This window comes from Carcharodon carcharias, chromosome 7 (assembly GCF_017639515.1).
Source record: "Carcharodon carcharias isolate sCarCar2 chromosome 7, sCarCar2.pri, whole genome shotgun sequence".
NCBI classification, from domain to species: domain Eukaryota; kingdom Metazoa; phylum Chordata; class Chondrichthyes; order Lamniformes; family Lamnidae; genus Carcharodon; species Carcharodon carcharias.
Window position 1 is genome coordinate 68,850,289 of NC_054473.1, and position 26,504 is coordinate 68,876,792.

Sequence of the window (26,504 nt, forward strand, 5' to 3'; positions counted from 1 at the left end):
AGGCAGGGAGACATTCTTGGAAGTTTATTGACAATAGTGAACACTATGTACGAGTGATTAACACCCGTGCTCAGGCTGCACAACTACATCTTCTTAACTTTTCTAACCTTGCCGCTATGTCTTGCTGCTCCCTGGACATCCACAATGGCAGCTTGCTGACTGCTCTGTGATGACCTTGGCAGCGTCCTCTGGAGGGCCCTGGTCTGCTGTGTGGCAGTGGCGCCCTCCTCGGCCTGTGGAGCTGAGGCTTTGGAGATCACAGAAAGAGGGGATTAAGATGGGCCGGACACTTGCCACCAGAGTCACCTGGATGGATGGCCCCGGTGGGTACGCCTGCTGATCGGACTCCCCGTGGGCGTTTAAGGGCCTCTGGCTGACTCCTTGAGACGGAGTAGCTGGAGTGAGAACGAGCTGCCTGGCCCCCCTCTCACATACACACTGTTGTAGGTCAACTGTGGCATCAGTGATGGAGTTCAGCCCGTGCAGGAGTGACGTCCTGGACCAAAGTCTCCACCTTGGCCGCCATTCAACCAGTGTTGACCTCGGTGTGTTGGCATGCCGATGCTAATACCTCAGCCTGAAGGTGGATGGACTCCTCCATTGTGCCTTGTAATCTGAGGAGTGCAGTGGACATCCCTTCCTGAAGTTCCCCAGTTTGCCTTTGAGGCTCCAGCAATTGTGACATGACTGAGTCCAGAGGCTCATCATCTGACTCAGACTCAGCAAATGTCTGACCTCCAGCAGCCCTCCACCTGCCAGATACCTGCTGCCGTCTGCTATGAATCAAACAGTGCGATGTACTCACCAGATTACAATCCTGAGGTTATTCTAAAGCTAGGTCCCACTGAAGTGTACGTCTCTGTGCTAGTGGAGGGTATGGGTGAGCGCTGTGACGGGTCTTCAGGGAGGGTTTCAGAGGATTCCTCTTCTGAGCTTCCCTTGGGACTTGATTGGAGGCCCTGGGTCGTGGACTCTCTTGGCAGTTCCCCAGGTGTGCCTGCAAAAGCAAGGAGGTTTAGTTAGTGCGTGGCAGTGGCATGTGAAACAGGACACATCACTCACAGCATGGTTGTCTGATGGATGCTGCACTGCTGGATCTTCACTTGGTAGAACACCGCTGACATCATCATCAGCACAGGAACGGTCCAGATTCTTGCTGGCCCGCTGGATGACTGTTTTCAAATTCCGTGAGGACCTTGATTTCAGGCAGTCCGCCATTGGTCTGTGAACTCTCTCTCCTATTGTGTGCAGCTTGTCCTGCATAAATACAAATGGAGAAAGTGTAAGCAGGACGCCTGCCGGCCGGATGATAAGTATTCCTGTCATGTGTGGGTGGTGGGTGGTCCCATAGATGGGATGAGGACAATGCAGGTTTGTGTGAGAGAAGGAGTGAATAGTGATGTTCCTTGAACTGGCAGTGAGTGAGGGCCCTGTTAATGTGTGATGGGTTTGTGAGTGTGTGACTTGAGAAGAGTGACTTACCCTGGCGGAACGGGGGAGATAATTCTTGCGGCACTGGGTGGCTGTCCTCTTTTGTAGGGCATTGGTGCTGACCATTGCTGACACCGTCTCCCAAACTCGATTGGTGATGTTGCTGCCCATCCTGTGGCCAGAGTGGGTATAAAGAACATCACAGCACGCCTCCACTGTGTCCAAAAGGCTCTCGAGGGAGGCATCTTTGAACCTGGGGGCTGCAGTCTTTTTGTCTTTAAGGGCCATGTCTTCCGTGCAGCAGTCCTGGGCTGGAAGCAGTGAGAGGTGTGTGCACGGCTGCACTTTAAATATGGCGCCCGGCGTGATGAAGCAGTGAGATGACGGCATGGCAGCAGAATGAGACCCTGCCCGCCATGGAATTGGCATGTTTCCTGAGAATGCATAATTAATGTGGCATGTTTGTGATGATATGGTATGAGAAGCTGCCATTGTGTTCGGGGGTAAAATATTGTTTCTCCTGCCCACTACCACACTTAGTGCAAATCTGGGACAATTCCATCCAATGTTAGAAGTTAGCCAACCAATTTGTGAATTCTAGTTTTTATACATGATGTGCTTTTGAACTGCCTGAGGAAATGAGAAGATGCTATTTAATGTGGCTCCTTTCTTGCTTTAACATCTGAGCTGTGATTTTGTTTGAATTAACTGATTCTGGGGTGAATATTTGCAAACCTGGACCAGGTGGTACTAACTGCATGCTTAAATAAATATGAATTTGGAAAGTCTTTGCAATGGCACTGAGCATGATGATCAGCTAGGTTTTTAATAATAATATTATCAACAATTTAAGTTGCACTTTTAACACATTTAACATATCCTGAGGCACTTCAAAGGAGCTTACTTGCTTTTCTGTGTCTCCAATTTTTGGTTTACAATCTAATCTGAAGGGATCAAGAAGAACATTTTGCTGCTTTCTATTTTATAACTTGGCTGCCCTTCCTATCAGTCACTCATTTAAATACTAAACACTGCAGATGGTTGATGTGCAGCTTTATCCCTGAATACTTTGGGCAATATCAACCTTGTGCACTGCTGAGCACATGCAGAGAGATTGTGGGTGTACTTCTTGCCATTCACTTACCATAACTGCTTAAAATTAGCTAATGGAAAACAAATTATATATTACCAAAGCATTTAAATACAAATGAGTAAAAAGTATAGAAGATTATGAACTGGTAAACCAGAGTAATATTTCTTACTCACTAGCCCCCTTTTTTTTTACACTGACTCATGTCTTTCTGCTTCCTTTCTCTCTATTAGGAAGAGAGCCATGTTCATGACCTTGTTCAGTCGAAGAGCTCCCAACGTCTGTCAACAACCATCCCCTGCCACACAGCAGTGTTCCTGTCGTTCCTTTCTCTCACACATTCTTTTTTTATTTTTCTTTCCTCTTTCTTTCTCTTTCTCTGTGCCCTAACCCACTCTGCTCTGAGTTAGAATGGTTTAGCAGGAACTAGTGAGACATATCTAATCTAATTAATTGGAAAATTGCCTTTCAGTACTGGAGATTCGGGGTGTCATTTTCCAGCCCCACCCGCCACCAGGATCGTCCCATTCCATCGAAAGTCAATGGGCTTTTGGCTGGGCTGCTGAATCTCCCACTGGGAGGCCGGAAAATCCCAGCCTCTTATTCTTACATGTAAATGCCCACCTGACAGGTTTTCCAGTTTTTCCAAATTACAGATATTTATATGAATATGAATGCTCACTTCATGGATGAGTATGGAAGCTCATCTTATTATGAATGTTAAGGAATTACAATTTGTACACAGGATGCCTGTTGGCCTGGGGTGAATTTTGCTGTGAGCACTGCATCACCAGTTGTTCATTAGACTTACAACTGCCCTTGACTTTCTATGCAGTTTTTCATGGCAATTTCCTGTCAGCTGGACATCAAATGGCACAGCATCTTCTATTGGCCATTTGTGTAAACAGGGCAAACACCTGTGTATCCCCTTAACCAATGCGACTGAAGAATTGTTAATGAGCATTGCAGAGTCTGTAGCAGGAAGTGTCAATTAGAATTATGAACTTGATGTAAAATAGAGACAGAAAGTTAAAGAGAGAGATAAAAGCGACAAAGAAGAAAAAGTTTTTAATAAGTTATTTGCTTTTTAAAAAATTTCCAACAATATTTAAAATCTGCAGGAATAAGGCTCAGCGCATCCTAAAGTTAATTGTCAATGTCAGAGAAGACATTTAGCAGTAATTATCATGCTGTTAAAAGCAAGTGCTTAACCTGGAATGACTTGACATAAATAACAGTGAGCACTGTTAGCCTCATCATTATTTTCATAGTAAAATCTGGGCCAATGTATATTAAATAGTTAGTTCCATAAATCTTTTTTAAAAAAAAAATCAAATGAGGCAATTGAGCTTTAAGTTGATGCATTGTTTATTCAGTTGTTCAGAAGGTTACACGCTTGGCTGCAAATTCACCATGACATTTAAAAATATGCTTTAAATAGTTGTACAATCAGTGCAATATATAAGATCAAAAATATCCATCTTTGGTACATTGCTAGAAAGTCATGAAGGAAAATTATATCCTACAGACTGCATTAAAATTTAAGTACATCACTTTGCTGTGAAATTAGAACGCTTGTATATATTCCTATACGCTTTCATACCATGATTGTTTGTAGAGGCTTGACTCTTATGGGAAATTAATTGCTAGTCTAAATGCTTTAAGGCCCCAAAGTCTCCTCAGGCAAGCTCAGCTGTGTTTAGTATGGTGCAGATTACACATGGCCTGGGTCTCGGACCAAAATTTTGGGCCCAGACTCACCCTCAACTTCCACAGTGCTGACAGACTTTTGGAATGTAGCATATCTCACAAACAGGTAATAATTATCCACTTGTGTGAAAACAATGATACATTGCCTCATGATAAGAGGTTAGCAGTTTATAAAAAAAATCATACGTGATCCCCTAAAGGAAAGTTCTGTCTGATTACATCATCGCTGTAGTCTAAGCATATGGGACAGACAGCTGCTTATTCCTGCAATGATGTGTGCTACCTAATGAATCTTAATGGGAAGCCCAGTAACCTCTGCCTTGAGCTATTGAACTTCCATGCAAACTAGAAGCCTAATTTTGAATTCCAGCCTTGTCTAAAAAAAATGAAATCACTTGGAGTTAATTCAGCCAGTTTTTAACTGGGATGCTGTTTGAGTTTTATTTTCTCTAGAAGGAAAAGAAAATCTCGCAATGTCATTCGTATACCAGAGATACCAAACAATCGAGGAACAGGGTTAATGAGGTATCATGTCGATATAAAGTGATAAGCCACATAATGAAGAAAATAAAGCAGAAAATATGAAGAACTGTAGCAAAGATAAAAATATGGAACTGATCATTCTTAGTTATGTCCAATCCAAATCACCATTAAGTATTACCAAGTAGACGAAAAGGCCGTTTTACCCATTGAAGCTCTAACTTTCTCAACCTAGTGTCCAATTGCATTTTAACAGCCCCAAAGTATTTCTCTTCAGTGTGTAAATGAATTATAATGCTTTCCTAATATTACTGTGGGATACTTTAAAGTATGCTTTTGGGGATTGTGTTATGTGTGTAAGTTTGTGTGTGTGTGACTAATTTAATTAAACTAAATATAGTCAGGCTGCAAGGTTTAAATCATCAAAGGGGTTAAGTGCAAGCAGGCATTTTGAAATGGAAATGGACGGGCTATCATTTGCATTTTCAGATAAGTTGAGAAGTTGTTTCAATTTCAAAGGGTAATTAGAAGGTGACAAGGAAAATGGTTGCACCTTGCAGGAGTTCATAGGTAAACAAGCAGTGGGAATAACATGTTTTATTGACCTAAAACAAAGACAAGTTAAAAACATGAAAGATCATATATTTGAAAGAGTTTGAGTTTCAAAGAAAGTTTGAAACAATGGATTTAAAGAATCGAAAGGGAGAAAATATATTTAAGGAAAGATTGAATGCATATGAGGACTGACCATGTGAGCTCTTGAAGAGTGTACCATGAAAAAGCAGCTTCTAGCCACCTCAGAGAAGTGCTAGTTTGGTCCAGAGTGCAAGATTTTGTTAAAAGCCTTGGAGTTCCATTACTGAGTGTGAGAGAGAAGCTGTGAAACACCTCCCTTATAGCAGCAGTGGGTGCTTGTGGTAATATTGCTGGATGTTTTATAAATTAAGAAACTATTTGGACTGTTGCCTGAAAGGGGGATGTGTAGTTGGGGGTCTAATTAAATAGAAATCTTTTGGGGACTGTAATAAGACTTAAGGGCAGGATTTTACCGTCGGCAAGCGGGGGAGGGGCCCGCTCGCCAATGCGTAAAATGATGCAGGATGACGTTGGGCGACATCACCCTAGCCCATTTAAATTTTCAGGAAGGCTGGGGGGGGGGGGGGGGGGCAGCAAAATCAGCTGCGTGCCCGCCAATCTGGCAGTGGCCAATTGAGGCCATTGACAAATCAATTAAAGTAATTAATGGACCTGCCTGTCCAACCTTAAGGTTGGTGGGCAGGCCAGGAGCCCCAGTGGGAAGTAGAAAAAACATGAAACCTTATCCACAAGCGGGATGAGGTTTCATGTCGGCTTTTAAAAATTTTAATAAAGTTTTGCTGGAAATGATGAACATGTCCCAACTCATGTGATATTGTCACATGAGGGGACTTATAAGGGAATATTTTTTTCTCTATTTTTAATATTTTTGCACGTAGGGCCGATCTCCCTGAGGCTGCACTTAGCCTCAGGGAGATGAGTGCACTCTTTCGTGCGCATAGCACTTCCCTGCCTTAATTGGCCCACCCATGTAAAATGGCACCGATTGGAAGAGCACCCACCTATCAACTTCCCCCTCCCCCCCAACGGGGGGAAAATTCAGCTCTAAGTGTTACTGCATAGCTGTAATCTTGTGTGTTTAACTTTTTATTTTATTTTGTTAATAAATGTTTTAATTTGACCGTTAAAATCTCCAAAGGTAGTAGAGGACTCTTTACTACTTCTGACTTCAGTGTACATACCTCCTCATAATAAATGCAAATTGCAAAATCATTGTGATAGCTTGACCAAGTTTCCTTTAGGACTTGGTCAGCCTGGCAGTTACCATCTGCCATATCATAAGCGCCTCATCTGGCAGCATATTCCAAATGTTTATCATCCTTTGAGTGAAATATAAATCCTTGTGGTATCTGTTTTTAATTTACCTTTCACTAATGTAAATGCCTGTGCTCCGACATCAGAAAAAGCTATGACTATTCTCAGTGTGTAATCATTATAAGCATTATTAATAAATACTTCTTTCTCTTCAACATTTTTAGCATTAGCATCTCTGGAAGAAACTAGGCTAAAATTTCAGTGCACTACTGAAGGAATGCAACACTAAGGTGCCGTCTTTTGGATGAGGGATTAAACTAAGATTTAATCTGTTCTGTTGGGAGGATGCAAATGATCCCATGACAGTATTCAAAGAAAAAGTGGAGTTCTCCCCAGTGCCTGATATAATATTTATCCTTCGACCAACATTATCAAAAACAGTTTATCTAATTATTAACTCAGTGCTGTTTATGGAGCTTGCTGTGAGCAAGTTGGCTGTCATGTTTCCTACAAGAGTGCTATACCCTCTAATGTACTTAATTGTTTGAAAAGTGCTTTAAGACATCCAGTGGTAATGAAAGGCAAGTTTCTCTTTCTTGACCTTCAATATGACTATTTTCACAAAGTTTCATGCAGCTTTGCGATGTTTTCATGTTGTATCCGGTCTTGCTTTCTTCAAAAAAAAAAGTGTCAAATTGACCTGCCTTTAGCATCTGTTCTTAGCAAAAGGAATCTATGGGCGCAAATGCTGGACATCAACCAATTATCCATACCTAGAGATTGGCAAACAGGTGTTAGACCATTTATCCCTGCTGTGGCTTGGAATTGATATTGAAAGGACACATCTCATTAACATATTGCCTGTGAAATGAGGGAAAGTACACCAATCAATTGCCATTTTTCTTAAAATAAAACACAGTGATCAGTTCCATATCACCAAGATGGCTTTTTGTCTACAGAACTACTCACCATCCCGTTCATTCATCACCTTTGTGTTTGCTGACCTATCCAACAATGCCTCAATTTTAAAATTGTCATCCTTGTGCTTAAATCTCTTCATGGCCTCACCCCTCCCTTTTTCCATAACCTCTTCCAGCCCACCAACCCTCCACAATCTCTATGCTCCACTAATTTTGGTGTCTTGCACATCCCCCATTTCCTTCAATTCACCTTTGGCAACAGCCTTCAGCTGTCTAGGCCCTGAGCATTGGAATTATCTCATGAAACCTCTCGACCTCTGTCTCTTGTCTTAAGTTGCTCCTTAAAATGTCCCTATTTGACTAAGCTTTTGGTCACCAGTCTTAATATTGTTTTATCTGGTTTGTGCCAAATTTAATCTGATAGCGCTCCTGTGAACAGCCTTGGACCATTTTAACAATTTAAAGGTGCACTATAAATTCAAGTTGTTGCTGTGTGATAACCCATTTCAAAATCCCCCATTAGCAAGACGGTAAAACTCGATCAAAACTTCATTTGCCATATCTTCAAAAGGTCTGAAAATTCAAATACACCAGACAACAAGGTTCATTTGGTGTGATTAAGAATACATTCTTCTGCAAATCTATGATCGACCTGTATGCAACCGTTTAACTGCTGGGTTTCCTGGAATCTTAACAAAGAATGAGCTTGCTAGGTTTAGTAAAGCTCCTTAATGAACTTTACATTGAACATGTCAAAATCTTTATCTCTTTGCTTGTTTGGAGAGTAAGCTCAACTTGTTTTCAAGCCCTTTTCTGGAGATTTTGTACAGATACATGGCTACCAGCATTAGGCAGGTTCAAGCTAAGCGTTCCAATCTTGAGTTGGCCAGGTACCTGGGGTGATGCAAAAAATGTAAAGGTGCTGAAAAGCAGCAAACCATATCTGTTGTGTGGGTTATATAGAATGTGAAGCATTTGGCCCATACGCTCTATGCTATTGTTAATGCTCTACATCAGGCATGTCCAACCGTTTTGCATTGTGGTGCGGGCCACTTTTCCATTTTTTCTTGCTCAAGGGGGCTGATGAGCTAATTTCAGAAAGAAACATGAATTTCAAATAAAACGAGTATGAAGAAAAGAAACAACTTGCTGAGCAAAACTAAAGCCATGTCAAAGCAATAAATTAATAATCTTAAAAAAAAATCAACTAACAAAAATGACCATATGATTGTAAGAGGACATGTGTGTGTGTGTGTGTGTGTGTCCAGCTCACTCCCGATCTCACGGTGTTTACTCTCACACCCTCACCCACTGAGAGAGTGGGTGAGAGTATGTATTGATCGGTAGGGATGAGGGTGACTGAGAATCTGAGACTGGGAGTGAGCCAAGCACACACACACACACTCTCTCATACACTCACTCCCACTCACTCTTACACTCACTCTGTTGTAGAGTGGCCGAGTTGTGCTCTTAGTAATAGAGTTGATCTGCAGGCAACTTTCTAAGTGGAAACATTAGGTTTATTTACAATATGCTCAGCAGCAACTACACGTGTGCTTTTAACTCCAACTCTATCTCTACACTGACTGCTGAGGTATCCCAAGCTACTGTCCTATTGGTTACTAAAGATTATGTGATCTTTCCTAACAAGTGTTATTCTTAAAGTTACATCACACACTAGATAAAATCATAATTACTCTATTCCTTCCCCTTTAACTTGGCAAACATATTATATTTACAAGTACATATTTTTCAAGACAACATAATATTTACACTGGGTAAGGAATATACAAGTTCAGTCTTTCAAGTGGTTTCCTGGTATGTGTGGAATGTCGCAGCTCCACAACTTCAGATTCTTTGTCAGGAACCTCTTTTTCTGGAGTTGCCTGAACATCAGGTGCTTCAGTGGGCACTTGCAGTTCTGTATCTTCGACTCGTGCAGGAACATCAGACATGTCAGTCCTGGGTTGAGTATCCTCAACAGGAAACACAGACCCGGTCATGATCACTGCTGGAACCAAATCTTGGTGATTTGTCTCTCTCTCTCTCTCCCTTAAATGGCTGAAATGTTTACGGATGATCCGGCCTTCCACCTCCACATGGCAAGAAAGAGGTCCAGTCACTGCACTTATTTCACCCGGTAATCAACCTGATCCTTCCCCCAAGGTATTCACGTATACCGGCTCTCCCATGGTAAATTTCCTCTTGCGACTATGCCAGTCGTGTCTAGTTCTCTGGCTTCCCTGACTCCTTTCCACCTCCCCCTCTAAATTGGGCATTATTAAGCTCAATCTCGTCCTGAGACGGCGTTTCAACAATAACTCCACAGATGTGACACCTGTTGTAGTATGAGGGGTAGTCCTGTAATGAAAAAGAAAGCGTGCTAGCTTGGTTGCCAAGGAATCACCAGTTAGCTTTTTCAGGCCTGCCTTGAACATTTGAACTGTCCTTTAGGCCAGTCCATTTGAGGAAGGGTGGTACAGTGCAGTTTTTATATGCGTGATACCGTTGAGGCTGATAAGCTGTTGAAACTCAGCACTCAAAAATGCCGCGTTGTTATCAGAAACAACCACTTTTGATAGTCAATGAATGACAAAACTCTGACATAGTTTCTCAATTGTAGCACCTGTCTTTGGTGACTTCATCTCATGTATGCCCAATCATTTTGAATGGGCACCGGCAACGAGCAGAAACATTGTTCCCAAGAAAGGTCCAATGTAACCAATGTGTAACCGTACCCAGGGTCTACCTGGCCACTCCCATGGGTGTAGTGGAGCTGTCACTGGCAACTTTTGCAGTTGCTGACATTGCACACAATACTTTACCATACTCTCTATTTCACCATCCATCCCTGGCCACCATAGATAGCTGCGTGCTTTGGTCTTCATTCGGGAAATTCCTGGATGGGAACTGTGTAGTTCAACTAAAGGTGGTCCTTTCCATTTGGAGGAACTATCACTCATGCTCTCCACAATAAGAGACGCTCCCGACAATAAGAGACCATCCTGTCTTCTGTTGAAGTATGGTTTCATTCTATCAAATACGGGCTCCTGTGACCGACCATGTAACACTTGTTCTCATACTTGAGATAGGACTGGGTCCCGACTTGTCTGGGGTCTGACCTGTCGAGCACATACCGGCGAGGAATCTAAGAAATTTAACAGTAAAACAAGTTCCTGTGGAGCTGGGACGTGCTCAGCATTTTCTTGTAAAGGCAAACGACTAAGGGTGTTAGTGTTTGCAATTTTATTGCCAGGCCTATGTATGAAAGTGTATATATATGCTACCAGAATTACAGCCCTATTAGTACTTCTGTATCTTCTTTCTACTTGCCACCTTCTTTGTAGCACAGACTTTAATCTCTCTCTTCTCTTTGATTTCACTATCAGCCATACTTCTCTGAGATGCATGTTCAACTTGGCTGATCTCAATGGCTGAGTCTCCCAAAATTTCATTATCTATCTGCTTCTTGGGAAATTCTGCGACTTTTGCTTCCAAAGCCTCTTTAGCTTCATTTAGCTGATTCTTCAGCTCTTTCATCTTTTTTTTTGTATTTGTTTGCTGCGTCCTGGAAAATTGAACATTGCCCTGTCTTCTCTGCCAACTCATTCTTCAGTTTGCTGAATTCTTTCATTCCTCTTCATGCTTTTCCAGAGGTACAAACTTTGACTTGAGGGAATCTTGTAGTGTGCGAAGGTCTTTCAGCAGGTTTTCTTTTTCCCTGTGAAGGTTCCTCGCCTCATTTCAAACTCTGTCATCAAGCAGGGTCTCTTCGAGTTTCTTCTGCTGTTCTTCCAGGTTTTGGCTTAAGGCAGACTGCATTTCTTGAAGAAGAATCATACGGACTTGAAACATTAACTCTGTTTCTCTCTCCACAGATGTTGTTAGACCTGTTGAGTTTTTCCAGCATTTTTATTTTTGTTTTTGTTTCTGCATTTCTTTAGATTGTTGAATCCTTACACATTCCTTTTTCAAAACAGGAATGCTTCCAGCTTCCTTTTGGAATTTCAGTGGCCCATCAAGACTGATTTCCCTTAACTAATTTCACCCTAGTAGGCTTGGTCCTCTGCCTCTCAATACCAACACTGGTAGCTTTGCCGATTGGCTTCCATAATGGACAGTTATTCTGCTTATGCCTTTTACTTGAATGTTTTCACCCGTATATGTTTATAGTTTGGCAGCTGTTTGTTCTAAAATTAATTGATGTTCACCATTATTCAAATATCTGAAGGTATGTTCCCCAATTACTATAGTGGAAGCTCCCGTGTCCACTTCCATTCTAATAGGTTTACCATTTACTTTCACCGTGACAAATATTGGTTCTGTCTTTACAACTTTCAGATTGAACAATAAGTAAGTGTCTGAATTATTTCAGGCTCTTGCACATTGTAGATTTCATTGGGCTTCTTCTTTTGTTAATAAGCCTGCTTGAATCTTTCCTTGCACTGCCTCATTATATGTTCATTTCTATAACAATAGCAGCATTTGATTTTTTAAAACTGCCAATTGCTAAAATACTAACTGTTTCCACCTCTATTAAAAATTTTCTTTCTTCCTGCTGCTAAGTTACTTTTCTTTATTCTTCAGCTATTGGGCGCTGTTTCCCACTTCTCGGCAGAGTCTTCCCTTTTCGCACCACTTTCACTTGAGGTTTCCTGCATTTTGCGCACCCTGTATTGCTTGTGAATCTCTTACAGTGCTTTCCATGGCCAGCGCTATCTCTAGCACCTTCTTGAAATTCAGATTTATTGGGACAATAACTTTTTCTGAATAGTGTCGTCCATCACAGCACACACTAAGCGATCTCTGATCATGTTATTCAAAGTCGTACTGCACTCAGAATGTTCTGTTAGCTGCTTCAAATTTGCTACGTAGCATGCAGTTGTCTCACCAGGGCTCTGTATCGTGAAGTAAACCTGAACCTCTGCATCGTGACTGAGTGACCCTTTGTGAGGTCCACCAATTCATTAAAATTCTTCGAATCTGGGGCATTGGGTGCCATCAAACTTCAAAGCAAACCCTAGGTTTTGCACACACAAGTAGTCAAGATGATCGCTCACCTCTTCTCTTTCCCCGTGATCTCGTTAGCTTGGAAAAAGAATATGAGGCATTCCATGTATTGAGACCAATCGTCTGTGGCTGGTTCAAAAGAATCAATTCTCCCAAATTGTGGCATCTTGAGAGAGGATAACTTCTTCAATTCTAACGGAGCTTGCTACTTACAATCACTGGGTGAAGTACAGTGCCGATTTCTTTTTAACTTGATTTCTTCTTTTCAATCCTGTTTTATCCTCAGTTTGTTGTAGGGTGGCTGAGTTGTATTACTAGTAATTGAGTTGATCTGTGGACAACTTTCTAATTGGAAACATTAAGTTTATTTACAATATACTCAGCAGCAACTAGGAGTGTGTTTTGAACTCTAACTCTATCTCTATACTGACTCTGAGGTAGCCTGCACTACTCCTTTTGGTTACTACAGATCATGTGATCTTTCCTAACAAGTATTATTCTTAAAGGTACATTACGGTATAAATAAAACCAGAATTACTACACATTCACACACACAGTCCCTCTCTCCCTCCCAGAAAAACTCTCAAGCTCTCTCCCCCCCTCTCACACACTCTCTCTCACACACAATCCCTCTCTCCCTTTCTCACGCAAATGCACATACACACCCTTTCCTCCTTTCACACAGAAACTGACTCACTCTCTTCCCCTCATCTCTCTCTCACACATGAAAATACATTCACGCAATCTCTCCCTTTTGCAGACACACTCACTCCTTCTCTCTCATGCACACTTATTCACTCTCTCTCTCTCTCTCTCACACACACACTCGCTCCCTCTCTCACGCAAATACACATACACCCTCACTCTCCCTTTCACACAGAAACTCACTCACTCTCTTCCTCTCCCTCTCTCTCACACACGATTATTCACTCACTCTCTTTCACCCATCTCTCTCGCACACATGTAAACACACTCACTCACTCTCTCCCTTTCGCACAGACACACTCACTCTCCCTCTCTCCCACGCACACTTATTCACTCTCTCTCTCTCCCTTTCTCACATATACACACACAAACACACACATTTTCTTCCTGTCTCTCACTCACACACACACACTCCCTCTCTCCCTTTCTCACAAATGCACGCAGTCTCACTCTCTCCCTTTCACACACACTCACTCTCTTCCTCTATCTCTCTCTGACACTCACGCATTCTCTTCCCCCCTCTCTCTCGCACACACACACACACACACACACCCTCCCACACACACATTTATTCACTCACTCTCTCTCACTCACACGCAGCATCTTCACTGTCTCCCAGGCCCTGCAGCATCTTCTCTCTCCCCGGGCCCTGCAGCACTTTTTCTGTCCCCGGGACCCTGCTGCACCTTCTCTCTCCCTGGGCTCCTCAGTAACTTCTCTCTCTTCTTCCCCCTCTAAAATCTCTCTCTCTCCCCAGCACACTTACTGCCACCGGTGATAGCTGCTCATCCAATTAGGGACTGTTTCTCTCCCACATTTGCTGTTGATAGTGAGCCTATTAGCAACAAATGCAGGAGAGTAAAAGTCTGTGATTGGAGGATCAGCCCCTTGCAGAATCTTCAACTTCACTTATCCATCTTACCAGCATTTTGAATAGTGGCGCTGGGGGTCACATGGGATGGCACAATCTGGCCCAATGACCAAGGGTTGAACAAGCCTTCTGTACATGAACATCCACACATCCCTTTTCATGTCACTCTGGCAGCATAACCTTCTATTCTTTGTTCCTTCATGTGATTACCTCGCTTTCCCTTAAATTCATCTAGGCTATTCATATCAACAATTTCTTGAGTCCCACATTCTCAACATTCTAGGGGCAAAGAAATTTCTCCTGAATTCCTTATTGGTTTTATTAGATGCTGTCTTATTTTATGGTCTCTAGTTGTGGAAACATCTCTTTGCCTGCTCTATCCAACCCTTTCATACTTGTAAAGACTTCTATTTTATCACCAGGTGACCAACCATCCCAAGTTTCCTGGGATTGTCCCAGAATTTGGCTTCCTGTCCTGCGTCCTGGTCATGGGCTTCCTGGGACACCATTTGTCCTGGAATTTTCCTGGCAGCAAGGGAGGACACTGCTCAGTGGCTCCTCTTGCCACTGCCCAATCATCATTGGTGTCTGTACATATGCAGTGCAGATCTGGCACAGTGTACACGCACAGACACAGCCATGAGGGAGCAGAAGCACTTGTCGCCGGCATCACTCTTCTCCTAGCCTTGACAGGTGGGTGGTTGTAGCAGCTTCTGGGGTCCGGGCTGATTGCGGGGACAGAGTTCGGGCTCAACTCGGGTTGGGGTGCTTTGAAGTCAGGTTCGGCAGCAGCCTTTCAGGCCCTAGTCTGGGAGGGGCCAGGTCTGTCAGAGGCCTAGGGAGGTGTCCGGCAGGCCTGAGGGGGAGGGGTTTTGCAGGGAGGAGAAGAGCTGTCTGGAGAGGGAATGGGAGATTTCAAGGAGGCCTGGGGGAAGCGGGGGTCTGGGAAGGTCTGAGCTGGTGGTCCATGGAGGGGATGTAGGGGCCCGGGGAGGGGAAAGTGAAGTCCAGGGAGGCATGGAGAAGGGGAGATCTAGGAAGGGTAATGGGGGTATCTGGGGAGGCCTGAGGTAGGTGGGGGTAATCTGAGCAAGCTGCTCCCCTAGCCCTGTCCATGCACTCCCCCCACCAGCCCCACTCCTCAGGTCTCGTCAGCAACTCCCCCACCCTGTTCCTGAAGTGTCCCTCATATCTTTCCCATAGAGTTGGTCACTCTGCTTCATCTGTCTTCTCTTTTCCAGAGAAAAGTGCCCCGGACTATTCATTCTTTCCTGATAGCAATAACTTCCCATTCTGGTGTCATCCTTATAAATTATCTTTGCTTCTTTTCCAGTGCCTCTACATCCTTTCTTGTAACATAGCGACTGGAACTATTCACAGTACTCCATATAGTCTTATTAATCTGCATCATATTTGGAGGGGCAATCTTATTTGTACTTCAGTCCCACTATTTAATGTTTTGCTGTTAATGCAGTTTGAGTCACTAGTTTTCCTCAGACGGTGTTGGTTGTCTCCTGCTAAACAAGAGGGAGGAAGTGTATTCAGCCAATCATCTGTCAGATATATCTGTTAGATCGCCATGCTGTCATTCTCCAAGTATCTTGTCAATGCTCATTGATTATTCAAAGGCTAATTGGCATTGAAGTCTTGTGAGCAACGTCCTTTCTGTCTATTTGAGTATTGGGTTTGGAAGGCTGTCTTCACAGCTAAGCAACAATGCCAGCATAAGAACATAAGAAATAGGGGCTGGAGTAGGCTATTCAGTTCCTCAAGCCTGCCCTGCCATTCAATAAGGTCATGGCTGATCTGCTCCAGGCCTGAACACCTCTTTTGTGCCAGCTTCTCATAGCCTTCCAACTCACTGATATTTCAAAAATCTATCTACCTATAAGAACTAAGGAGAAGAGCTTGGAATAACTTGGCCACTGTTTGTAGCACTGTGAGAGCGGAGTTAAGGGCATCATTCCTCCCCCCATGCTCCCCCACACATCTTTTCTAGAAAAGAAAAGGCTGACAGGTGACCTGATAAATGTCTTTAAGATTATGAGAGAGTTTGATAGGGTAGATGTAGAGAAGATTTTCCAGCTTGTGAAGAGACCAGAATTAGACCTCATAAATATAAGATGGTAATTCATAAATACAATAGGGAATTCGACAACAACTTATATAGCGCCTTTCATGTAATAAAACATCCTGTTATAAAACAAAATTTGACACTGAGCGACATAAGGCGATATTAAGGCAGATGGTCAAAACACATTATCGAAGAAGAAGATTTTAAAGAACAACTCACAGGAAGAAAAAGGGATAGAGAGGCAATAAGTTTAGGGAGGAAATTCCAGAGCTTAGGGCCCATAGCTGAAGGCTTGGCTCCTAACAGTGGAGCAATTAAAATTGGAGATGCTCAAGAGACCAGAATAGATGTCATGGAGAGTTATGGGGCTGGAGCTGATTACAGAGAAAAAGGGGAGCAAGGCAGGGAGGTTTTTAAAAATAAGATAGAGAATTTTAAAATTGAAGTGTTGCTTGACCGGGAGCAGGTGCAGATTAGCGAGCAAGTGATGGATGAACAGGGCTTAATGCAAGTAAGACATAGGCAGCAGATTTTTGGATGGCCTCAGGTTTACAGATGGTAGAATCTGGAAGACCAGCCAGGAGTGTGTTAAAATAGTACAATCTGGAGTACCAAGTGCAAGGATGAGGGTTTCAGCAGCAAATGAGCTAAGACAGGACTAAAGCCAATTGATGTTACAGAGGTGGAAATTGTCAGTCCTAGTAATGGTGCAATTTTATTTTATTCTTTCACAGGATGTGGGCATGTGTGGCAAGACCAGCATTTGTTGCCCACCCCTAATTACCCTTAGGAGGATGTTGGTGAGCCACCTTCTTGAAACGCTCTGGTCCATGAACCAGGGGACATAGATTCAAGTTAAGTGGCAGAAGGTGTAGGGGGAACATGAGGAAGAACTTTTTTATGCAGAGGGTAGTGGGTGTCTGGAATTCGCTGTCCAAGTTGGTGGTAGAAGCAGAAACTTTAAACTCTTTTAAAAAGTACCTGGATCTGCATATTAAGTGCTGTAAGCTGCAGGACTATGGGCTGTGTGCAGGAAGGTGGGATTAGAAAGGGCACCTGGGTGTCCTCGGGCTGGCATGGGCAAGATGGGCCGAATTTCCTCCTTCTGTGCAGTAACTTTTCTATGTTTCTATGTGATGTAGGTACATCCACAGTGTTGTTAGGAGGGGGTTCCAGATTCTTGACCCAGTTAACAGTGAAGGAATGGCAATATAGTTCTAAGCCAGGATGGTGTGCGACTTGGAGGGGAACTTGCAGGTTCCCATTGATTCCCATGCATCTGTTGCCCTTGTCCTTCTAGATGATTAAGGTTGGGGTTTGGAAGGCATCATCAAAGGATCCTTGGCAAGTTGCTGCAGTGCATCTTGTAGATGGTACACACTGCTGCCACTGTGTACTGGTGATGGAGGGAATCAATGTTGAGGGTGGTGGATGTGGTGCCAATCAAACAGGCTGTTTTGTCCTGGATGGTGTTGAGCTTTTTGAATGTTGTTGAAGCTGAACTACCCAGGCAAGTGGAGAGTATTCCTTCACACTCCTGACTTGTGCCTTGTACAGGATTTTAGTCAGGAGGTGAGTTGCTCACTGCAGAAGTCTGAGCCTCCGGCTGGTCTAATTAAGTTTCTGGTCAATGGTGACTCCCAGAATGTTGATAGTGGGAGATCAGTGTTGATAATGCCATTGAATGTCAAGGTGAAATGGTTGAATTCTCTCTTGCTGGGGATGGTCATTGCCTGACACTTGTGTGGTGTGAATGTTTTTTTCAGCCAACCCTGAATGTTGTTCAGGTCTTGCTGCATTTGGACATGGAGTGCTTTGGTATTTGAGGAGTTGCCAATTGTTGCTGAACATTGTGCAATCATCAGCAAACATCCCCACTTGTGACCTTATGGTAAAGGGAAGATCATTGATTCGGCAGCTGAAGATGGTTGGGCCTAGGACAGTATCTTGAGGAACTCCTGCAATGATGTCCTGAAGCTGAGATGATTGGCATCCAACATCTACAACCGTTTTCCTTGTGCTAGGTATGATTCCAGCTAGTGGAGAGTTTTCCCCCTGATTCCCAGAGACTCCAGTTTTGCTAGGGCTTCTTGAAGCCACACTTGGTCAAATGCTGCCTTGATGTCAAGGGTAGTCACTCTCACCCACATCGGGAGTTCAGCTTTTTTGTCCATGCTCAGACCAAGACTGTAATAGGATCTCCAAGCAAGTGTCCCTTGCGGAAACCAAACTGAGTGTCAGTGACTAGCTTATTGCTGAGTAAGTGGTTGATAGCACTGTCAATAACAGCTCCATTACTTTGTTGATGATTGAGAGTAGATTGATGAGTAGCAATTGACTGGATTGGATTTATCCTTTTTGTGGACAGGATATACCTGGGCATTTTGCCACACTGTTGGGTAGATGTTAGTGTTGTAGCTGTACTGGAATAGTTTGGCTAGGGACATAGCTAGTTCTGGAGCGCAAGTCTTCAATATTACAGCCGGGATGTTGTCAGGGCCTATAGCTTTAGCTCAATCCAGTACCTTCAGGCGTTTCTTGATATCAGGTGGAGTGAATCATTTCAATTGAAGACTGACATCTGTGATGCTGGGGATCTCACGAGACTAAAATAGATCATCAACTTGGCACTTCTGGCTGAAAATGGTTGCAAATGCTTCAGCCTTATCATTTACACTGATGATGTGCTGGGCTCCCCATCATTGAGGATGGTGCTATTTGTGGAGCCTCTTCTTCTGGATAGTTGTTTAATTGTCCATCACCTTTCACAACTGGATGTGTCAGTACTGCGGAGCTTTGACCTGATCCTTTGGTTATGGGATCAATTTTTCCCCCTCTATTACATGTTGCTTCTATTGTTTAACATGTTTTTAGTCCTGCTTTGTAGCTTCATCAGGCAGACAATTTATAGTTGTGCCTGGTGCTGCTCTTGGCATACTCTCCTGCAGTCTTCATTGAACCCAGGTTGATTCCTTGACTTGACGATAATGGTAGATTGAGCGATATGCTGGGCCATGAGTTTACAGATTGTGATTTAGTGCAATTCTGTTGCTGCTGATGGTACACTGCCTCATGGATGCCCAGTTTTGAGTTATTAGATCTGTTCTGAATCTATCCCATTTAGCACGGTGGTAGTGCCAGACAACATGATGGAGGGTATCCTCAGTGTGTAGATGGGACTTCATCCCCACAAGGACTATGAGGTGGTCACTCGTACTGGTACAGTGGTCAGAAGCTCACCTCTGCATCACATAAGACACCAAGGTTGTGAACAGTCTGGATTAGTCTCAGCAAGTTGCCAGGGAGAGGGATAGAATTGGTAGCTGGGGAACAGAGTTTGGAGAAACTTCTTAAGCAAACTCGATACTACACTGTGTAGTTGAGCCAAATAATACAGATTTATTTAAGGCGTTGCTAGATAAAGAGATGAGGGAGAAAGAAATGGAATGATTTTTCTGATATGGTTAGATGAAGGTCAGTGGCAGGAGGCAGTATTGGCCAGTTCGGCCAAATGGCCTGTTTTATGTGGATTCTGTGGTGTTCTATCTAATCCCAGAAATGGGGGTGAAACCATTGCCAATATATTTAAATCCTGCACCTACTTTGCACACGTCTAACATTGCAGTGAAGATATATCATCTTATATTGCTTCATTTTAGTTCAAAGGCTTCTATTGCTATGATAAAAGAAATCATAAAATATAATTTGTAAATTAATGTGCTGTGTGATGGTGCCTCAAAGCAAACCGAAAGTGCCGCAATAGAGCTAGATATACTTTGCAACTTGAAAGGAAGCACAGTTGCTCTGCCCCCCATCATCATTTAGATACCTAACCTCTTTTAAAGTTCCTCTTGTGACGTTATGGAAACATATCTGAGAATCCTATCTAGTTTCAAAAGGATCTTTCCGGCGCCCATGCAAAGCATCCAAATTTGGTACATGTCATTCAGGGACAGCAATTGGTTGCAATTCAAAGAAACTGGGTGAAGGGGTAAAGTTTTTTTTTTAATACCCAAGACCCATTTTTCCTATTTGACATATTAACATGCGCAAAGGCTGAGAATTATCACCAGAAATGTGAAGGAGAGAAGGTAGAAGGCATCATTTTTCCACACATCAGGTTTTTGGAGCATGGAATGCTTTAACACAAAAAACCTTTGAGGCAGACACTATAAAAGCATTTAAAATTTGAATTGGCTAAGTTGTTTGAAAAAGCATATCATAAAACGTGGGGTAAAATGTAGAGGACTGGCAGCAGCTTAAAATAGCTGCAATTGAAGTGCTATCTCTGACAAGTGTAGTAGGATAAATGGCTGCCTCTTGTGCTGTAATTTCTATGATTCTGACGCATTCCTAATCTGTTGTGCTTGACTGGGCTACATAATATGCAATCAGAATAGGCTCTCATTTTTCACTTTACCTCACCCTATGACACTCAACAATTCCCCTCTTAAATGCGGGAGGTCTTGATTTTAGGGGCCCTGTTCAGTTCCTTTGCCAAGTGGTCTTTTGGCTTTAGATGCCGAGGCCAACAGGCCATTTGACAGTAGCATACATGGCAGCTGTGCAGGATTTGTGGCAGGTGGCATTGATACTCATGATTCAAAATGGGATATTAACAGATATTTCATGTTCAAAGGACACTAGCCACCTTAATGGTAGCTAACTCAGCAGAAGCTGATTTCCGCCAACATTCCCTTTAACAACTGCATCTTGTTCTATACACTTTACCTTGGCAGCATTTTCAGTAGGCATGGATCAGCTTCCAGATGTTGACAACACCAACTCCTCTTTGCCACCATCTTCGATCCACAGCCACCATTGCTGTGTTTGCCTGCTCGTCTGACACATGTCATGGATCAGCCCAATCTTTGTCCAACTTAACATCAGCAAGACCAAAGCCACTCATTTCTGTTTTCATCAAAATGCCTACACCCTGCTTGTCCCATTCCCATTCCACCCCTGTACCACTGAAACCCTTTTAGGGCTTCCCCTTTAGGTTCAATCTTTTCAATTCTCTCACAAAAACAGAATTACCTGGAAAAATTCAGCATCGGCGGAGAGGAAAAGAGTTGACGTTTCGAATCCTCATGACCCTTCAGAAGGGTTAGACCTGCTGAGTTTTTCCAGGTAATTCTGTTTTTGTTTTGGATTTCCAGCATCCGCAGTTTTTTGTTTTTATCTCTTTCCAATTCTCTCTTCATTGACCTCATCCACCATCAGTATATTCCAACTTGCCTAATACTCCATGGCCTGTATTTGTCATCGAGGGTGAAAGATTATGATGAAGCACTTTACACAGGAAATACCAGGGATAGAGTATTTTGGAATGGCTGAGGCTGAGACAATTACATTTCGTTTAGGGGAAAATTGGGATAAATATTTGAAACATAGAAAGGACTAAGACTATAGGATAAAAGCCCGGCAGTAGGATTATATTTGGTTTGTTACAGCAAGAAGTTGGCACAGAAATGAAAGGCTAAATAGCTGCCTCCTATATTGTAAACATCCATGGTGCCCCATTCCCTATACCCCAGTCGACACATTGCTTGACCAGGAGCCAGTCTAGGTCAACGAGCACAGGGGTGATAAGGGAACAGGACTTGTTGCAAGTTAAGACGTTTCTGGATGAACTCAAGTTTTCAATGGGTAGAATGTGGGAGACCAGACAGGAGCGCCAATGAAGGCACAAATGAGGGGTTAAGCAGCAGGTGACTTTGAGACGGGGACAAAGGTGAAGTTATGGAGGTGGAAATTGACATTATTAATGATGGCATGTATATGAGGTCAGAAGCTCATCTGGGGATTAAATGTGACACCAAGGTTGTGAACAGACTGTGTTAATTTCAGAATGCTGCCAAGGAAAGGGATGGAGTCAGTAGAGTACAAAACCAAGGAGGTAATGTTGAATTTGTATAAGACACTAGTTCGGCCTGAGTTGGAGTATTGCATACAGTTCTGGATGCTGCACTTTAGCAAGAATGTGAAGGCATTGGAGAGAGTGCAGAAAAGATTCATGAGAATGGATCTAAAACTGAGGAACTTCAGTTATGAAGATAGATTGGAGAAACTAGGACTGTTTTCCTTGGAGAAGAGGAGGTTGAGAGGAGATTTGATAGAGGTATTCAAAATCATGAGGGGTCTGGACAGAGTAGATAGGGAGAAATTATTTCCACTCACAAAAGGATTGAGATGAGAGGGCACAGACTTAAAATAATTGGCAAAAGAAGAAAAAGAAATATATTTTAAAAAATTCATGCAGTGAGTGGTAAAGATCAGGAATGCACTGCCTGAAAGTGTAGTGGAGGCAGGTTCAATCAAAGCATTCAGAAGGGAATTAGACTATCATCTGAAAAGGAAGAATGTGCAGGGTTACAGGAAGAAGGCTGGAGAATGGCACTAAGTGAAAGCTGGCACAGACATGATGGGCCGAATGGCTTCCTCCTCCACTGTAAAAGTTCTGTGATTTTGTGATTCTGGTTCACTAGAATCTAGAATGGTTACAGCACAGAAGGATTTAGCCTGTGTAGGCAATACAACAGCCATTTTGGAGCATAGTACGCTACCACAAACAGCAATGAGATAAATGGCTAGTTATTTTTTTTTGGTGGTGTTGGTTCAGGGAACAGTGTTGTGAGGACATCAGGAGAGTTCCTTTTTTTCTTTGAATATCACCATGACATTGTTAACATCCACCTGAAGCACTCAAACAGACAGGTAGGCCCTCCTCATTATTAGTATTGGCATGAGGAAAAGCTTTTCTACTTAAAGAGTGGTTAGAATTTGGAATGTACTGTCTGATAGGGTAATAGATACACATTCAATAGTAGCCTTCAAACAGGAACTAGATAAATACTTTGAGGGGAAAATGCAGGGATGTAGGAAATGAGCAGGGGAGAGAGACTAAAAGCAAAATACTGCGGATGCTGGAAATCTAGAACAAAAACAGAAATACTTGGAAAAACTCAGCAGGTCTGCCAGCATCTGTGGAGAGGAATATAGTTGACGTTTCGAGTCCATATGACTCTTCGTCAGAACAAGATTCTAGGGGAGAGGGACTAACTGCTTTGCTCTTTGAAAAGGTTAGCACAGACTCAATGGGATGAATAGCCTCCTTCTGTGCTATGCACTGGTTTATGATTCTACATCATGCCAAGAACTGTTGATACCTCCATTAAGGCTGATGTTGGCAGCTGTGAGCAACCATGAAATTTGTTTCTTAAAGACAATCTAATGGTACATTCATGAACTTTTTGCGTGGTGGTGCATTTCTCAATTTCTTGGCAATACGTTTGTGGCCATTTCATTTCATTGGAGGATGATGTACTTGGACTTCCTGACACTGAAGTGAGTGCTGTTTGGTAGTACAGAACTGAAGTTCTGAAAGAAAGAAACATGTCTAAGCTTTCTATTCTGCATTCATCACGACATTCACAAGAATACCAACATAAGGGGGAACACAACATTTATACTGTATGTGAAGAGAGTGCTGATTGGTTGGCAAGTGGCATTGCCATGGAGAATGCACCACTGATGGTGACTGACAGTTAACTGCCAAGCATTGTTTTTGAAATTTAAGCCAGGGAGCTTGACCCTGATTGGTCAAGGCATTGTCCAGAGGAATGAGTCAGCAAATGGCTGTCACTTACTTTGTTTAGCTAATGTATACAGCAATGTATGTACGTATTCTTTATGTCTGCAAAGATCAGGGCCTTGTGTATTAATTTAGAGGGGAGGCAGTGGCATAGGTATTGTTACTGGACTGGTAATCCAAAGAATCAGAGTAATGCTCTGGGGACCTGGATTCGAATGCCATCACTGCAGATGGTGAAATTTGAATTCAATGAAAATTTGTAATTAAAAGTCTGGTGACCATAAAACCATTGCCAGTTATCTAACGTCCTTTAGGGAAGGAAATCTGCTGTCCTTACCTAGCCTGGCCTACATGTGACTCCAGACTCACAGTAATATAGTTGGCTCTTAAATGCCCTCTGAACAAGGGCAATTAGGGATGGGCAATAAATGCTGACCTAGCCAGCACCACCCACATCCCATGAATGAATAATAAAAAAAATATATGTAGCATCCAGTACACATAAATGCTCCACATTGCAAGCCTAACTGACAGTCTTAAATTGGTTGTCAGCGTAATTCTTAGCACATTGAGGATTATTTAGCAAATGTCCAATTGCAAAATGTTGTTTTCCCCCTTATGATGGTATTCTTGCGTGTGTCCTGATGAGTGCAAGACGAAAAGCTTAGATATGTCTCTTTTTTCAGCAAAGTTAAATGCCATATGCTTGCAAAACTATTTACTCGCTAATCTGACAGCTTAGTTATTATACAAGAATGATATGTGACATACATGTTGCTCCAAGATGGTGCATATTGAGGACAAGATTTCTGTTTCCTATCCTTTCTAAATATTGTAACTTTCTGTGCTCATCATTGGCCTTGAAGAGCCAAATATTGATGCAATGCTCTTCATATAATCCATATTTTTTTCTTTTTCAGATGTACATACAGACCACCACCCTAACCATATCCATGAACCTAAGTGCTTCTGTGGCTCTGGGTATGCTGTACATGCCGAAGGTTTACATCATCATCTTCCACCCTGAACAGAATGTCCAGAAGAGAAAGCGTAGCTTTAAGGCAGTGGTAACTGTGGCAACAATGTCTTCACGACTATCCCACAAATCCTCAGACAGGCCTAATGGTGAAGCCAAAACAGAGCTGTGTGAAAATGTAGACCCGAACAGTAAGTAAATGAGACGTATGCACAATTTATTTTGTTTTTGTCGTCTATCTCTGAAGAGCTGACCAGTGGCTAAACCTAATAGCTTCAGTATGATACCCATTTACAAGCATACTGAGTAAACAGTACAGGGAGCTCTATCTTGAACTGGTATCTTTTATAATTAGATACATGTTATTGCTCTGAGCAATGTTGCAAATCCATGATTTAATTAGTATTCGTATCTCATAGCCTGTTGTCTGATGTGGTTAAAGGTGTAAGCACATATTTCAGTCCTCATGATTCTTGTGCTACAATTTTAAATTCTTTTGGAGCGTGCCATTACCCAGGTAACTATCATAGCTCCAAATGTAAGAGGTTGAGTAATGTGATTAGAGAGGTAAATATTGCCAAAGTGCTTAATTCGATACTAACACTGAAAAAAAGCAAACAACGAGAGGCTATTCTTTCCAATAATTTACAAGTAGGTGGCTGTTCCCTTACAAGGGAGCCAAGGGCTATGGTGGCCCAGGCAGGAAAGTGGAATTAAGGCTACAGTCAGATTAGCCATGATCTTATTGAATGGCGCAGCAGGCTCAAGGAGCCGAATGGCCTACTCCTGCTCCCCTTTTGAATGATGTTATCGTCTTAGATTCATGTTTGGACACACTCAATAAGCTTGAGAAATATACCTTTTAAAAGTCTACTATTGTCTCAGAAACCTGTACAGTCTACACAAACCTAAACCCAAACACAATCACAAACCAGTCTATACAACCTAAACAAAAATACAGTCCCTATTTTAAAATTACTAGTGCCATACTGAGAATCATTTTGTTTGTATACTCCTGTCGGTGTTAATTACTACCCAATACATTTTATAAGTACATTAAGTGAAAAATAAGAATAAATTCCTGCACAGATAACCTTTCTTTTACCAGATGAAATGTGATGCATATTGAGTGATGGAGCATGGTTAAAGAGATGCATTTATATAAAATAGGAACAAAATAAATAGATAGGAATAGATTGACAAGAAGTGACAAAACAGTGAATAATGAAAGCAATATATTTTTATGAAGAACTAAAATGGACAGAATCTGGAATACCAAAAGATAAGGAAAAATAATTTTAAAAATCAGGAAACTCAGTTGAAGGTACAGAATGAAATTACTGATGTCCCATTCAAGAAACCTGACTAAAGGAAGCTGACATTTTCTCCATTCAGTATTGTCAGTTCTTGAATGAGTGTACACAAATTTGGGTTTGCCATAAATGCCTTCTTGGATTCAGTGGTGTCAGTCACTGCCTTAAGCAGCCTTTATGTTTATGGGAACTGATTCACACTACCCTGTTTCTGTTTGCACAGGAACAAAACCCAGGGATTAATAATAGCATCCCTTTGTGATCTGCACCTAAATATTTGTGTTTTATGTATATGTTTCTCCAACCTCAGAATGATGATTGAGAAAATTCCTGTTGAGGTGAGATTTGATGTGAATTGATTCTTATCTCCTATCAGGTGAACACTCGTTACCAGCATCACTTACTTCCATCAATATGACTTCCCCCTGCATGATATAAAAATAATGATTGCATCATGCTATCCTACTTTGGTGGACATT

General features: G+C 42.4%; 1 protein-coding gene across 2 annotated transcripts in view; it reads left to right on the forward strand.

Annotated features, from left to right (window-relative positions):
* LOC121280493 (metabotropic glutamate receptor 7-like) overlaps nt 1-26,504 on the forward strand; it is a 720,064-nt gene that overhangs the window by 651,585 nt on the left and 41,975 nt on the right. For both annotated transcript variants that reach the window (XM_041192539.1, XM_041192540.1), the window contains one exon: nt 24,657-24,903. In XM_041192539.1, the coding sequence (XP_041048473.1) occupies nt 24,657-24,903 (247 nt within the window). The remainder of the gene's footprint in view (nt 1-24,656; nt 24,904-26,504) is intronic.